Raw genomic sequence first — 14,732 nt, 5'->3', positions numbered from 1 at the left:
AAAAAAAAAAAAAAAAAAAAGAATCAGAATGTCTCTGTACTTAGACAACAATCCTAGAAGTAAAAAAATAAATACAGCAATGATTTCAAAATTCTGAAGGAAAATGATTTCTAATATACACCCAACATAAGTATCAATTATGTGTAAAGGCAGACCAAAGAGATTTCAGACACACATGGTCTCCAAATTTGCCTTCCACATATCTTTTCTCAGGAAATTACTGGATGATGTCCTTCACCACAATGAGAGTGCACACCAAGAAAACGAAAGGTAGGAGATACCGGAGATGAGGGATTCCCTACAGGGGGCAGTGAAGACAGTCTCCATGGAAGAGGAACATTGTGCAGAGAAGACAAAGTATCCTATGTGACCCATAACAATGTTAAACTGAATACTGATCAGCCTGAACCACAAAACAACTATATGAGGAAGACAGAGGGATGGGAGAGTAAGGACATGTGGTGAGGCTGGGGGCACGAGTTAAATTCTAACCTGCCATAGTGAGAAGTCAATCGTTGACACCTAAAGTTGAAAAGATTTAGAGAAATGGCAGTAAAAGCAAAAATAACCCACTAAGAGAATTGGAAGCAGTTGTCTCTGAAGAATGGGGGGGAGCACAAAGTCCTGTTGTTTCACAATGCTATACAGGTGTAACCTTGATACATAAAGAATATAAGGAAAAAAACTGCACACAAGAAGTTATTCAGAAAATTTAGAAGGGCAGTAAAGCCTTCCAACACACTTCAAATAGTATGACTTTGTTAGACTACCAGATTATGGTGTTGTTATGCCTGTTTGTACATTACTGCAACATCCTAGTTTATGGCCATCAAAACTCAGCATTTCGCAAGTACTTAAAAGATACAGATTAAGCTTTACATTTTAACCAAGAGTTCTGAAGCAAGTCAGTCCAGCAAGTACATTATGCATGGATTTTTCTAAAGTTCTTACCAGCAGTAAAAATGCCTTTGGTACTCTGTCTTATACTAGAAGGTCTCACGATTGCTGAAAGCCCTGTGAGAAAAAAATGAAAAGGATACCAGAAAAACCCAAAGCAGATGTTAGTCATCTTAACAGTTTTAAAACCTGAAACTAAATATTCTTCCCAGTCAGCCAACAAAACCGGCAAATCTATCTCTGCCCTGGTGTCACAGAGTGACTGTGAAAAGGGTATCAGGATGGAGGGCCAGGAAACTAGTATGGCCAGGTGTGGCACTGTGGCTGTATGAGCACAGGCAAATCCCTGAACTGTCTGGGCCTGGTCTTCTCCCCTTAAAACAAGGGGCAGAGCTAGGTGACTCTCTCAGGTCACTTATGACTTTAAGTCTGCTTAAGGCTTCTGGTTTTCAATTCTAAGATGTGAAAAGATTAAAAATCAAATGTTTTGTATCTAGAAGAAAAACTTTCCTTCTGAAAACACATCTGAAGGGGGACCCAAAAAAACCAGTTATCTTTTGCAGGGCAGACTCCTTGTAGTACAGGCTTCCCTTGCTAGGTAGTGTTCTAGGAACCAGTCAGTATCAGTGTACCAGCTAGTGCTATTGTGAGAGGCTCCATCTGGCTTCAGTGAATTTTTTTTCTTTGGAGATTTTTTTCAATGAGTTTGCGCATTTATTTATTTACAAGTGCACCTGCCCACACTGCACTGAGTGTTCAGCAGTTTGGTTTTGTTTTTTACCAAAAATGGCATGACACCATGCCCCACCCACCCTCCTTATTCACCCCCAGCAACTTTCTTTTGTTTTCCTGGTTGAAAAAAGTCCTCAGAGGGAAATGTGTTGCTGGTGTGGAAGAGGTCAGACAAAAAATGGCAGAAGCACTAAAAGGCATCAGAATTGATGAGTTCAAAAACTGTTTTGAGCAATGAAAAAACTGTTTTGATAGGTGTATTGCACCAGAGAGTACTTTGAAGGTGATTGAAATTTAAAAACATAAGAATAAATACACTAGCGGGGCTCGGTGGCTCAGCCTGTAATCCCGCGCCTTTGGGAGGCTGAGGTGAGTGGACTGCCTGAGCCCGCGGGTTCGAGACCCACCTGGGCGGCAAGACCTCATCTCTACAATAAATCAAAAAAACAGCTGGGCGTGGTAGCACATGCCTGTAATTCCGGCTACTCGGAAGGCTGAGGCGGAAGGATCGCCGGAGCCCAGCAGGTCGAGGCTGCGGTGGCTGGGAGCGGCCACTGCACTCCAGTCTGGGCGACAGAGTGAGACTCCAACTCAAAAAAAAAAAAGAATAAATACACTATTTCTTATAAATTCCGGGGGGTTTTGGGTCCCCCTTCATATAGAGGATTCCTCAGTGAGGAGCAACAGTACAAGTCTTTCATTCTCCTCAAAAAGACAACACAGACTTCACTGTTGCCAGGATCATGTTAAAACAAACAACAAACCAACCAACCATTTGTCTCACACATGAACTAAAGATATGCTCCGAAAACCCAGTGCAGGTCCACGAGCAAGTGAGAGTGGAAAGGCTTATGGCAACTAGTGTTTAACTGTGGTTCAATGTTCAAAGTCTTTACCATAAATTGCATCTAGCAGAGTGGTTGGCCCTCTGAAGGAGCTCTGTGTTTACTGAATAAAAACAAGAGAATATACTCATTTGAGGGAGGGAGTCATTCTCAATTTCATAATTATTTCTTTACTAACTGACTCGTAAATTATCTTTAGCACCTCAAAGAGAAGTGGGTCTCTGAAGACAAGGTTCAGATTTTGCGATATACTTGAGGGGAGTGCTAGGGAAAATGCTGCGGAGCACGGGCTGTGGCAGAGGGAACTTGCTGATATGTGCATGAGACAGCCAATGGAGTTGGCTGATGAAGGCTGTGTTCTTGATGCCATAAAACCATTAAAAATGCACCAGTCTTCTTTCTTAGACCATCAAGAAGAACACAGACATATCTTGAATAACTTCTAGTAGTTACGCTCTTGGAACCAAAAGAAAGATTGTTTCTCCCTTTGACAGTGATTTAGGATCCAGATATCTGAAAACAGAAGTATTTCTACCATCTTACTTCAAAGAAGTAAAAATAGATTTGGAAAACCCCAGCGCTTTTTCTTCCTAAAGGCAATCTTTCTCACAGTCTCGCTAGGCAAGAAGAAAGAAATAATGTGTCTTGACCACAAATGAAGTCTGCTTTCCCCAAAGCCGGCGCTTCCTCAACACCAAATCCACAAACATACCTAGTCGTACCACATCTCCACAGTCGGGATCATGAGCAACTTGGAATAAAGTTTCTTCCACATCTCTGTTTTTTCCAGGAGGGTCCATAATATGATTTATCTGTTGCTGTAAGGTTTTAGGCAATGTCATTAGCTGAGTAAATTGTCCTTCTGGGCTTTTATCTATCTGAGGGGAAGGAAAAGAAAAGACAGCTATGCAAGTGCTCTGAATTCTATATACATTAAAAAACACAGAGCTTCTATCTAAAAATCACACAAAGATATATGTCCCCACACCCCAGGCTAGGCAGTATGCTGAGACTCTCCCTTCTGAAACTGAATGAGCAAGTGGGCCAGGCATGGTGGCTCATACCTGTAAGCCCAGAACTTTGGGAGGCAGAGGTGGGAGGATTGCTTGAGTCCAAGAGTTCAAGGCCAGCCTAGGCAACACAGAGAGAGATCTTGTCTCTACAAAATCTTTAAAAAATTAGCCAGGTCTGGTGGCGTATGCCTGTAGTTCCAGTTACTCAGGAGGCCGAGGAAGAAGGATTGCCCTAGCCCAGGAGGTAGAGGCTGCAGTGAGCCAAGATTGCACCACTGCACTCCAGTCTGAGTGACAGAATGAGACCCCAACTTGAAAAAAAAAAAAGCACAAGTGTTCTAGAGTCTAAGTCCCTTAAAAAAAAATTTTTCAAAAAGGATAATTCTTTTCCTATAATATCCCATTTCTATATGGGAAAGGAATAAAAGCCTCTTTCAATGTCAATTTTTAAAATTTCTATTTGTCTTAAATCCAGTAGTCAAAGGAAATGGGGTTGAAGCTAAATGTCCATCAAGGCCCTTTCAAAGTCAGGTACTCATAGTGTCCCTCCCATTTTAAAGGTAGGGAGACTGAGTAACATGTCCAGGATCATCCAGTCAATAATTAGAAAAAATGGGCTCTGAATTTATGTCTCCTGCTCTTAGGGCCTTTTGCACACCATGCTATTATTTCACAAACTGCAGGAATATACTGATGACAAAGACAAATCTTATTCACTTTTAATCCCCTGGCATATAGTAGATACTTAAAAAGCATTTGAATAAAGAAATGAATAACTGAATCAAAACAAATTAGTTGTCATTATTTGTTAAATAGGAGTAAGCCTGCCAGTGGCTTCTGTTCCCAATGTACTCTACAATACATTAAATTGATAAGAGAAAAGTACTGAAATAAAACATACATAAAACTATTGCATCACATTTTACTTGGAAACCACTGAATCAAATTTTAGCCGCAGGTCGGGCACAGTGGCTCACTCACGCTTGTAACCCTAGCATTTTGGGAGGCTGAAGTGGGAGGACTGCTTGAGCCTAGGCAACTTAGGCAACATAGTGAGACCTGGTATCCACAAAAATAAAAATAAAAAAATTAGCTGTGTGTGTGGCATGTGCCTGTAGTCCTAGCTACTTGGGAGGCTGAGATGGAAGGATCACCTGAGCCCAGGAGGTTGAGGCTGTGGTAAGCCATGATCTTGTCACTGCATTCCAGCCTGGGGGACAGAATAAGACTCTGACTCAAAAAAAAAAAAAAAAAAAGTTAGCCACAGAGCTGAGACCAGACCCAGCTTTCCTAACTCATAGTCTAATATACTATGCCTAATGAAATTAAATTTTTAAAAAATCACATAAACATTGACTGCCTGTCAAGTTTAGAAGCAGTATCACTGCCCTCAACAGCTCATCACATTATTTTCCAAGTAAAAATCTCTCTTGTATTCTTTTAACAAATGTTTAGGGTTTAACTTCAACTAAGAAAACAGTGAAAAGAAAATTAGACAAATAAATGCATTAAATTTTAGATTCAAAGTTTCCAGATATGGCCAACTTTCTTAATAATTAGAATTTACTCATTCTACAACTTTTTTTCATTCAAGAAATATTTATCAACTATATAGCAATGCCTGGATTTTCTAGTTTTGTCTATAAAATCTATTCAAAGCTGGGCTTGGTGGCTCAGCCTGTAATCCTGCACCTTTGGGAGGCTGAGGTGAGTGGATTGCCTGAGCCCGCGAGTCCGAGACCCGCCTGGGCAACTTGGCGAGACCTCATCTCTACAATAAATCAAAAATTAGCCGGGCATGGTAGCGCGCGCCTGTAGTTCCAGCTACTTGGAAGGCTGAGGCGGAAGGACCGCGGGAGCCCACCAGGTCGAGGCTGCGGTAGCCAGGAGCGGCCACTGCACTCCAGTCTGGGCGACAGAGTGAGACTCCAACTCAAAAAAAAATCATGTGTGTAAAGACAAAATATTAGTTGACATGATCAAATAAATGGACAAATTCTGCCTAGTTTTCCATACTCTTTAGTTCTCATTAAAGCATGGAAGTGAAAGCATCTAGCTAAATTGTGCAAGTCAAAATGTATTCTAAAAGCAGATACGGATATAATTATCACGTGTCAATTTTCCAGAAAAGCAAGTATAGAAAAAACACTATTGTACGATTCCATTTAAATGAAGTGTCTAGAATAGGCAAACCCAAACAGACAGGAGGAGGAGATTAGTGGTTGCCTGTGGGGAAGGAAGAACTGGGAACTGCTAATGGACAGGGTGCCTTTTCGGAAGCGATGAAACGTTCTACAAGGATACTGTGGTGACATCGCACAACCTTGTGAGTATGCTAATAGCCACTGAACTTAATTGTAATTATGAATTATGCATCATAAGCTAATATTTTTTATTCTATTTCATTTTTTGTTGAGTCAGAGTCTCATTCTGTTGCCCAGGCAGGGCTCAGGCGATCCTTCCGTCTCAGCCTTCTAAGTAGCTGGAACCACAGGCATGTGACACCATGCCCACCACCATGTAAAGCTAATTTTTAAAATTTATTGTAGAGACAAGGTCTCGCTATGTTGCCCAGGTTGGTCTTGAACGTGTGGGCTCAGTCAATCCTCTTGCCTCTGCCTCCCAAGTACTGGGACTACAAGCGTGAGCCACTGCGCCCAGCATAAGCCAATATTTTTTAAAAAGCAGATATGGCCGTATAATAGTGGATGCCTTGGCACACCACCCAGAGCCAGGCTTCACGACCAAGGTGCTTTCTTTCTTTGTTTTTTTTTTTTGACTCAGGATCTTACTTTGTCACCCAGGTGGAGTGCAGTGGCATGACACAATGATCATGGCTCCTGGCAGCTTGACCTCCTGGGCTCAGGCAATCCTTCCACCTCAGCATTCCAAGTAGCTGGGACTACAGGCACACGCCACCAAGCCCAACTAAGTTTTTTATTTTTTAGTAGAGACGAGGTTTTGCTATGTCATCCAGGCTGTTCTCGAACTCCTGGGCTCAAGCAATGCCTGCCTTGACCTCCCAAGGTGCTGGGATTATAGGCGTGAGCCACCACACCTAGCCATGACCCAGGTACTTACCAGCTACTGGAAAAAATGGCTGAGTCTCCCAGTGTCCCTCCCAGGATTTTCCTCAGTCAAAGGGAGCTGCCTGTATCCAGTAACTGGAAAAGGCAGGAATACAGAGGCGTGGCCTCTTTGTCCTGAGTTGGGACAACCTGAAGGCCTATCTAGCTCACAGCGCCACTGCAAGAGCAGATGAGACCTTGGTTTCAAATCTGCCCAATCCTGATTTTTTTTTTTTTGAGTTGGAGTCTCACTCTGTCACCCAGACTGGAGTGCAGTGGCCGCTACTGGCCACCGCAACCTTGACCTGCTGGGCTCCGGCGATCCTTCTGCCTCAGCCTTCCAAGTAGCTGGAACTACAGGCGCGTGCTACCACGCCTGGCTGATTTTTTGATTTATTGTAGAGATGAGGTCTTGCCAAGTTGCCCAGGCGGGTCTCGAACACGTGGACTCAGGCAATTCACTCACTTCGGCCTCCCAAGGCGCGGGATTACAGGCTGAGCCACCAAGCCCAGCCCTCATTTTTTTTTTTTTAAAGCAAGATTTATTGAGAGGACAGAAAAGCTCTAAGATGGTATTTTGGAGTTATCACTGTGTAGAAGATCAAGTGGAAGCCTCTGAAGTTGTCAGTCTCTCCTCTTGGCCAAAAGAGTAAAGAAAAAATAAAACCACATTCCAAGAGAAATAACAGAGGCGCACCATCTGTACACCTAATGGATATAGTGGTATGGTGGGGTTAATTTTATATACCAACTTAGCTAGGCAAATGTGCTTAGCTGCTTGGTTCAAACACCAGTCTAGATGTTGATATTCTTCAGATGTAACTAACATTGAAATCAACAGACTTTGAGTAAAGCTGATTACTCTCCATAATATGGGTGGGCCTCATTCAATCAGCTGAAGGTCTTAAAAGAAGAAACTAGGGTTCCCTGAAGAAGAAGAAATCATGTCTCTAGACTGCTTTTGGATCAAGACTGCAACATCAAGACTCTTCCCCTGGGGCTCCAGCCTGGTGGCCTGTTCTACATATTTCTAACTTGTCAGCTCACACAATTACATGAAATAGTTCCTTAAAATCTCTCTCACATATATACACCCCTAGACAAAATAGAACTTGGTAGATTACAGCTGACTACCACAAACTCAAACAAGTGGAAACCCCAATTGCATCTGCTGTGCCAGATGTCATAAATCTGCTAAAGTAGATCAACAGAACTACAGGTATAGAGATGGGGCCACAGATCCGGTGAATGCATTCTTTCCATCTCTATTAGGCAAGAGAATCAGAAACAGCTCACTTTCATATGTGAGGGACAACAGTATACCTTACAGTTTGACTCAGGACTTGTTAACTCTCTCATCCTCTGTCATAAGACATTCAAAGGAAACCAGATTATTTGGAAATTCTATCTAGTATTATTTTGGTCTACTATATCAATGATGTATCATTGCTGTCATCTGGTGAGTGCAAGGGGCAAGTTCATATTGGAGGCCTTGGTATACATATGCATTTCAGAGGATTATCAGTCCAGCCACTTGTGCTACACAACCCCATAGGCTCCAGGGTTCTAAAAGTTCTAAAGGTATCTCCAGTGTAAAAAGAAGCTATGGGATGCTTATGGTGAGCCGCAGTAGGAAAATCACAATGCAGACGCTAGGGTTCTGAAGCAAGGCCATGCCATCCACAGCAAAGACCCACACACAATCTGAAATCAGCTCATGGATGGATATTTGGCCCTGGTAGCAATGGAGCTTCTGACCATGCCCTATCAAAGGATGACGCATCAAGAACCATAATCTGGGATCTGTGAGATTCACTAAGTGATGAGGTCAGGCAGGTTCAACAGCAATTCATTGCAAGATGGAAAAGGTAAACTGACAGCCGGGCTCGGTGGCTCAGCCTGTAATCCCGCACCTTTGGGAGGCTGAGGTGAGTGGACTGCCTGAGCCCACGGGTTCAAGACCCGCCTGGGCAGGCAAGACCTCATCTCTACAATAAAAATCAAAAAATTAGCTGGGTGTGGTAGCGCGCGCCTGTAATTCCGGCTACTCGGAAGGCTGAGGCGGAAGGATTGCCGGAGCCCAGCAGGTCGAGGCTGCAGTGGCCGAAAGCGGCCACTGCACTCCAGTCTGGGCAACAGAGTGAGACTCGAACTCAAAAAAAAAAAGGTAAACTGACATCGGGCATGAGCAAGCCAGAGAACACAGTAAGCTGTAAGAGCAAGCAACCAAGACACTATAATATCCACTATGGTTGTACCAGTGCTTCTCTGTTGGCCCATGCATATGGCTACATGGAGGCTCCCTTGTGACAGGCTCTTGGACGACAAAGAAGGACAAACTTGCCTCATGGATTATTTGGTTTGGTATACAGCTAAAAATGGATGGCATCTGCATTACAGCCTCAATTAGGGATAGCCCTGAAAGACACTGATGAGGGGTAGTCATTCCATGGACATGCTTCGGGGTGGTGCTCCTGGTCATCCACTTCACATGGAAAAAGAAGTGGCTCAAGGTAAGAGTACATAAAGACTCATGGGAAGTGGAGAATGGTTCACTGGCTGGCTAGGAGTCTGAAAGGAAAAAGATTAGGAGACTGGGGAAAAGGAATTTAGGGGAAGAGGCATGTAGATGGGCCTATGGGAGTAGGCACAGAGTGAGAAGACCTTCGTATTGTATATTCATGCCTACCGGCAAGCATCCACCATGGAAGAGTCAGCAATAACCAAAAGAGTAATTCAGCCAGCTGACTCAACAGTCTGTTGTCCTAGAGCTGGCACAATGGGCTCACAAAAAAAGTCCCATGAAACAAGGACCGAGGATATGCCTACACCCAGTATCATGGGCTGCTACTCACCACGGCTGACTTAGCTACCGCTGCTGCTCAAAGTTCAACCTGACGGCAACAGAAGCCAATGCTGAGATCCTGAGACAGGATCAACTCTTGAGACTAACCAGCAACTCAGTGGTAAGTTGACCACATTGAACTCTTTCAACCGGGGAAGAGGCGATTCACCTGGACTGGAAGCAACACAAATTCTGCGTGTGGGTTTGCCTTTCCTGGCCACAGGGCCTTGCCAATACCATTGAACAGGGCTCCCAGCATGCTTGAATCTCTGATGTGGTGTACCACGTAACATCACCTACGGGACCGACTTCAGAACAAAGGAAACTCAGAGGTGCAGCAGTGGGCACAAGGGCTTCCCTGTTCCTACCACATACTGCACCAAAGTTGCCAACCTGGTAGAGCACTGGTTCTCAAAGGAGGGCAGTGTTTGTCCCCCATAACAAAGAATTACCTGGCCCTAAATGTCAATGTGCCACCGTCTAAAAACTCTAAGAAAGAAGAATCAGCCGAGCGTGGTGGCGCACACCTATAATCCCAGCACTTTGGGAGGCTGAGGTGAGAGGATTGCCTGAGCCCACGGGTTCGAGACCAGCCTGGGAAACTTGGTGAGACCTCATCTCTACAATAAAAATAAAAAAAATTAGCCGGGCATGGTGGCGCGTGCCTGTAGTTCCAGCTTCTTGGAAGGCTGAGGCGGAAGGATCACCTGAGCCCACTAAGTTTAGGCTGTGGTGGCTGTCAGCGTGCTTTTGCACTCCAGCCTGGGTGACAGAGTGAGACTTCAACTAAAAAAAAAAAAAAAAAAAAAAGAAAGAACAATCAAAGAGCCTCCAGCTGCGGCACCAGCATGAAGATGATATCCTGTGAAAATGGAGTAAAATATGTGTCCTAAATTAATGACCATAACACAGTACTCTATTCCCAGCTAGTAAAAGACACGGGTCTTGGAACCAAAAGGTGGGAGAAGTGGCCTTGTTGAACATCATTCCCAGTGACCCCCGAGGATGCTGTGCTGCACATCTCAAAACTCCAGTTCTGTGAGTCTAGCGGTCCAGTCCCCAGAGAAGGAACGCTTCTAGCAGGGAACACAGTGAGCATTCCATTCCGTTTTAAGCTGTGACTGCCACCCAATCCATTCAGAACCCCATGCCAGAAGTCCCGCAGGGAAGGAAATGAGTCATCACTCCACCGGCAGGAGCAAGTGACCCCGAGCTACTGCCCTTGGTAAGGAGGCAGGGCTACTGATACACATCTCTTAGTAGCCCCTGACCGATTCTGAGGGCAAATGGACAAGTGCAGTAGCCACAGTCTGACACGGGCATGGTGACCAGGGTCTCTTACTCCTCAGACATGAGGATCTGGGCCACCTTCTCCAGACAAGGAGAAATGGTAGATGAGGGTGAAGGAAATCTAGAAAGGGCAGAAAAGGGGGAGAATATGAGTAACTGTCACAGTCTCAACACTACTTGCAGCACTGAAAGCTGTAGCTCAGCCCCCTAACCTTATTCTTGTGAGTTTCCCAGGAAAAGAAATCAATTAGAAATTAGATCATGCAGGCTTTTGTAAGCCACAGGAAGGAGTTTGGATAAGTTTATCTTCATAGTCAGAGGAAATTCCCAGTCCTTTTTCCTCTCTAGAAAGTTGGCAGCTAGGCACAATTTGCTTCTGTCCATTTGTCAAAGAATGGAAGATGTCTCTCTGGATAAATTCTACAGATGCTGGCATTTGGGGTCCTCCAATAAAACAGCCAGGTCTTTGTTCCATAATCCTATGGTAAAGCCCACCAGTTTGATAAGCCTGACCTATCACAAAGAACTTCCAGTCTGCATTTTAGTGCCTCATTCTTTAAAAACCAGGCTAGGAAGACATCTAGACATTTGAGAAAAGTCTTTCACATAACAGATAAGAGTAAATCAACAGAGAAAAGAAACTACGAGAAAAAGAGACAATGTAGGAAGCAAGATAAGACTTCAGAAGTTATAATAAAAATCATTAAAGAGCTGAGAAAATAAGATTTAATAATATAACCATAAAACAAGAATAGGATGCTATAAAAAAAGAACATTGGGGGAAATTAAAAATTCAGTAGAAATGTTAGAAGATCAATCTGAAAAATTATTCCGCAAAACTAAATTAAAAAACCAAGAAAACAGGAGAGAGAGAGAGAGAGAGAGAGAGAGAGAGAGAGAGAGAGAGAGAGAGACAGAGAGAGAGAGAGAGACAGAAAAGGTCAAACCAGGAGGTTCAACAACCAACTAACAAGAATTCCAGAAAGAACAAACTAAAAAAATGAGTACAGGCCAGGCATGGTGGCTCAAGCCTGTAATCCCAGCACTTTGGGAAGCTGAGGTGAGAGGACTGCCTGAGCCCAGGGGTTCGACACCAGTCAGGGCAACCTGACCAAGAGCTTGTCTCTACATTAAGTCAAAAAAATTAGCCAGGTGTGGTGGTACATGCCTGTAGTTTCAGCTACTTAGAAGGCTGAGGCAGAAGGACTGCGTGAGCCCAGCAGGTTGAGGCTGCAGTGGCTGTACTCTAGCCTGGGCAACTGAGTGAGACTCCAACTCAAAAAAAAAAAAATGAGTACAAAGACATTATTACAGAAATAATAAAAGAACCTTTCCTGGAATTGAAGCTCATTAAATTCTAGATAGAAAAGGCCCACCAACTGCCACAATAATAAATGGAAAACAGATACAAAGACAAATCAGCATGACATTTAAAAATACTGGAAAAAAATGAAGACCTTAAACACTATCAGAGAAATAGAAAGGTCACATCCAAAGAACAGGGAATCTGGATATCACTGGACATTTTAATGCAACATTGGAAATAAAGAATAAACCTAGCTAGGCGTGGTAGTGCATGCCTGTAATTCCGGCTACTTGGAAGGCTGAGGTGGAAGGATCGCTGAAGCCCAGCAGGTTGAGCTGCGGTGGCCGGGAGCGGCCACTGCACTCCAGTCTGGGCGACAGAGTGAGACTACAACTCAAAAAAAAAAAAAAAAAAAAAGAATAAACCTGGTCGGGCTTGGCAGCTCAGACTGTAATCCCAGCACTTTGGGAGGCTGAGGTGAGTGGATTGGCTGAGCCCATGGGTTCGAGACCAGCCCGGGCACCTTGGTGAGACCTCATCTCTGCAATAAATAACAACAAAAAAAAAACTAGCCAGGCGTGGTAGTGTGCACCTGTAGTTCTGGCTACTTGGAAGGCTGAGGTGGAAGGATCGCCAGAGCCTAGGAGGTTGACGCTGGGGTGACCCCGAGTGTGCCACTGTACTCCAGCCTGGGCGACGGAGTGAGACTCCAACCCCCCCCCCCCAAAAAAAAAGAATAAAGCTATGACTTAAAAATTTGGAAGAAAAATTTTTTCCACTCTGAAACAATCAATGGGAGGGCTGAATTTTCAGAAGTCCAAGTTCTCAAAAATTGACCTCCCTTCACAACCTTTGTTAGGAAGGTACTAAAAGATATAATTCACCTAAATGAAAATGTGAACTAAGAAAGAAAAAGATACAAGATCCAGAACACTAAATATTAGCAAAGGGGAGAGGCAAAGGGAATTCTCAGGGTAATAATGAAAGGAAGCTTGACAAGCACAGCTGTGCAGCAAGTCTAGAAAACGAGTCCAGAAAGCAACAGGAAAGGAGTTCCAGGAAGAATGTCTCCAAGAAAATAACCAACATATTAGTCTAAAATGGTCAGACACAGAAAAAAACCAACATATTAGTCTAAAATGGTCAGAGTTTTACAGATCTACTGGTGAGTTTGAGGAGGAATTAAAGACCTAAGAAAAGAAAAATAAATTAGACAACTGTTACCTCCAGAAAAAATAAAGTTGGACAGGAAAGGAATTTTCATAAGACTATATCTCACCAATGAAGAAAATGCTGTAATAATTAAAAATTATGAAATAACTATACGTGGAGTATGGGGGAATGAGGTAGGAGGGGGAAAGAGCACATGTGTGAGCATTGATGGTGTAGCATAAGAAAGTAAAAAAAAAATCCTCATTTTCTATAATGGCAAAAATAAAGTATAAAATTGAAAAAATCAAGAAATAACAGTCAAATCATATGATTGAGAATAGGGAGGTAAGTTAAAGACATGAAGAATCAGTTAAAGACATGAAAGATGAATGCCTTTGGGAAGCAGGATTGAGAAAGTAGGAAGGTGTACAGCAGGAAACTGCTATTTTTGCTGCAAACCTTGAGGTACCATTTGGCTTTTAAGTCAAGTGCATGCATTACTTTAGCAAAAGTAAAAATTAAAATAAAAACCTTAGGCCGGGTGTTGTGGCTCATGCCTGTAATCCCAGCACTTTGTGAGGCGAAGATGGGAGGACTGCCTGAACTCAAGGGTTTAAGACCAGCCTGAGCAACATGGTGAGACCTCATCTCTACAAGAAATCAAAAAATTAGCTGGGCGCAGTGGTGCACACCTGTGGTTCAAGCTCCCTGGAAGGGTGAGTCAGAAGGATCACCTGCCCAGCAGGTCGAGGCAGTGGTTGCCGTGAATGTGCCACTGCACTCCAGTCTGGGTGACAGAGTGAGACTCCAACTCAAAAAATAATAATAATATAATAAGCTGGGCTCGGTGGCTCAGCCTGTAATCCCAGCACTTTGGGAGGCTGAAGTGAGTGGATTGCCTGAGCCTGCGGGTTCGAGACCTGCCTGGGTAACTTAGTGAGACCTCATTTCTACAATAAATCAAAAATTACCCGGGCGTGGTAGCGCGCACCTGTAGTTCCAGCTACTTGGAAGGCTGAGGCGGAAGGATCACCAGATCCCACCCAGCAGGTCAAGGCCGGGAGTGGCCACTGCACTTCAGTCTGGGTGACAGAGTGAGACTCCAACTCAAAAAAATAAATATATATAATATAATAAAATCAAAACCTAAATATGAGCCCAAATGTGGTAAAGTCTGTTAAATTGAGTGGTGGGGGCTGGGCATGGTGGCTCAGCCTGTAATCCCAGGACTTTGGGAGGCTGAGGTGAGAGGATTGCCCGAGCCCAGGGATTCAAGACCAGCCTGGGAAACTTGGTGAGGACTCGTCCCTACAATAAATCAAGAAATAAGCCGGGTGTGGTTGTGTGCGTCTGTAGTTCCAACTACTTGGAAGGCTGAGGCAGAAGGATCGCCTAAGCCCAGCAGGTCAAGGCTGCGGTGGCTGTGAGCATGCCATGGCATTCCAGCCTGGGCATCAAGAGCGAGACTCCAACTCAAAAAAAAAAACAAAAAACAAAACTGAGTGGTAGGTATTCTGGTATTTCATGTCATTTTCTTATTTTAAAAATAATTCCTATTTTTTTTTTTTTTTTTTGAGCTGGGGT

The 14,732-nt window shown here is 43.7% G+C and overlaps 1 protein-coding gene across 4 annotated transcripts in view; it reads right to left on the bottom strand.

Moving 5' to 3' along the window:
- TAMM41 (TAM41 mitochondrial translocator assembly and maintenance homolog) overlaps nucleotides 1–14,732 on the bottom strand; it is a 58,422-nt gene that overhangs the window by 10,070 nt on the left and 33,620 nt on the right. For 3 of the 4 annotated variants that reach the window (XM_008062210.1, XM_008062209.2, XM_021714563.1), the window contains exons 6-7: nucleotides 3,187–3,352; nucleotides 952–1,014 (exon numbers count right to left, since the gene is read on the bottom strand). In XM_008062210.1, the coding sequence (XP_008060401.1) occupies nucleotides 952–1,014; nucleotides 3,187–3,352 (229 nt within the window). The remainder of the gene's footprint in view (nucleotides 1–951; nucleotides 1,015–3,186; nucleotides 3,353–14,732) is intronic. The other variant, XM_008062211.1, reaches the window with a different exon arrangement.

This window comes from Carlito syrichta, unplaced genomic scaffold, assembly GCF_000164805.1.
Source record: "Carlito syrichta isolate Samal-C Ts95f unplaced genomic scaffold, Tarsius_syrichta-2.0.1 Scaffold305672, whole genome shotgun sequence".
Classification (NCBI taxonomy): domain Eukaryota; kingdom Metazoa; phylum Chordata; class Mammalia; order Primates; family Tarsiidae; genus Carlito; species Carlito syrichta.
Note: the sequence above shows the minus strand (reverse complement) of the source record. Positions and strands in the feature narration are given on the sequence as shown.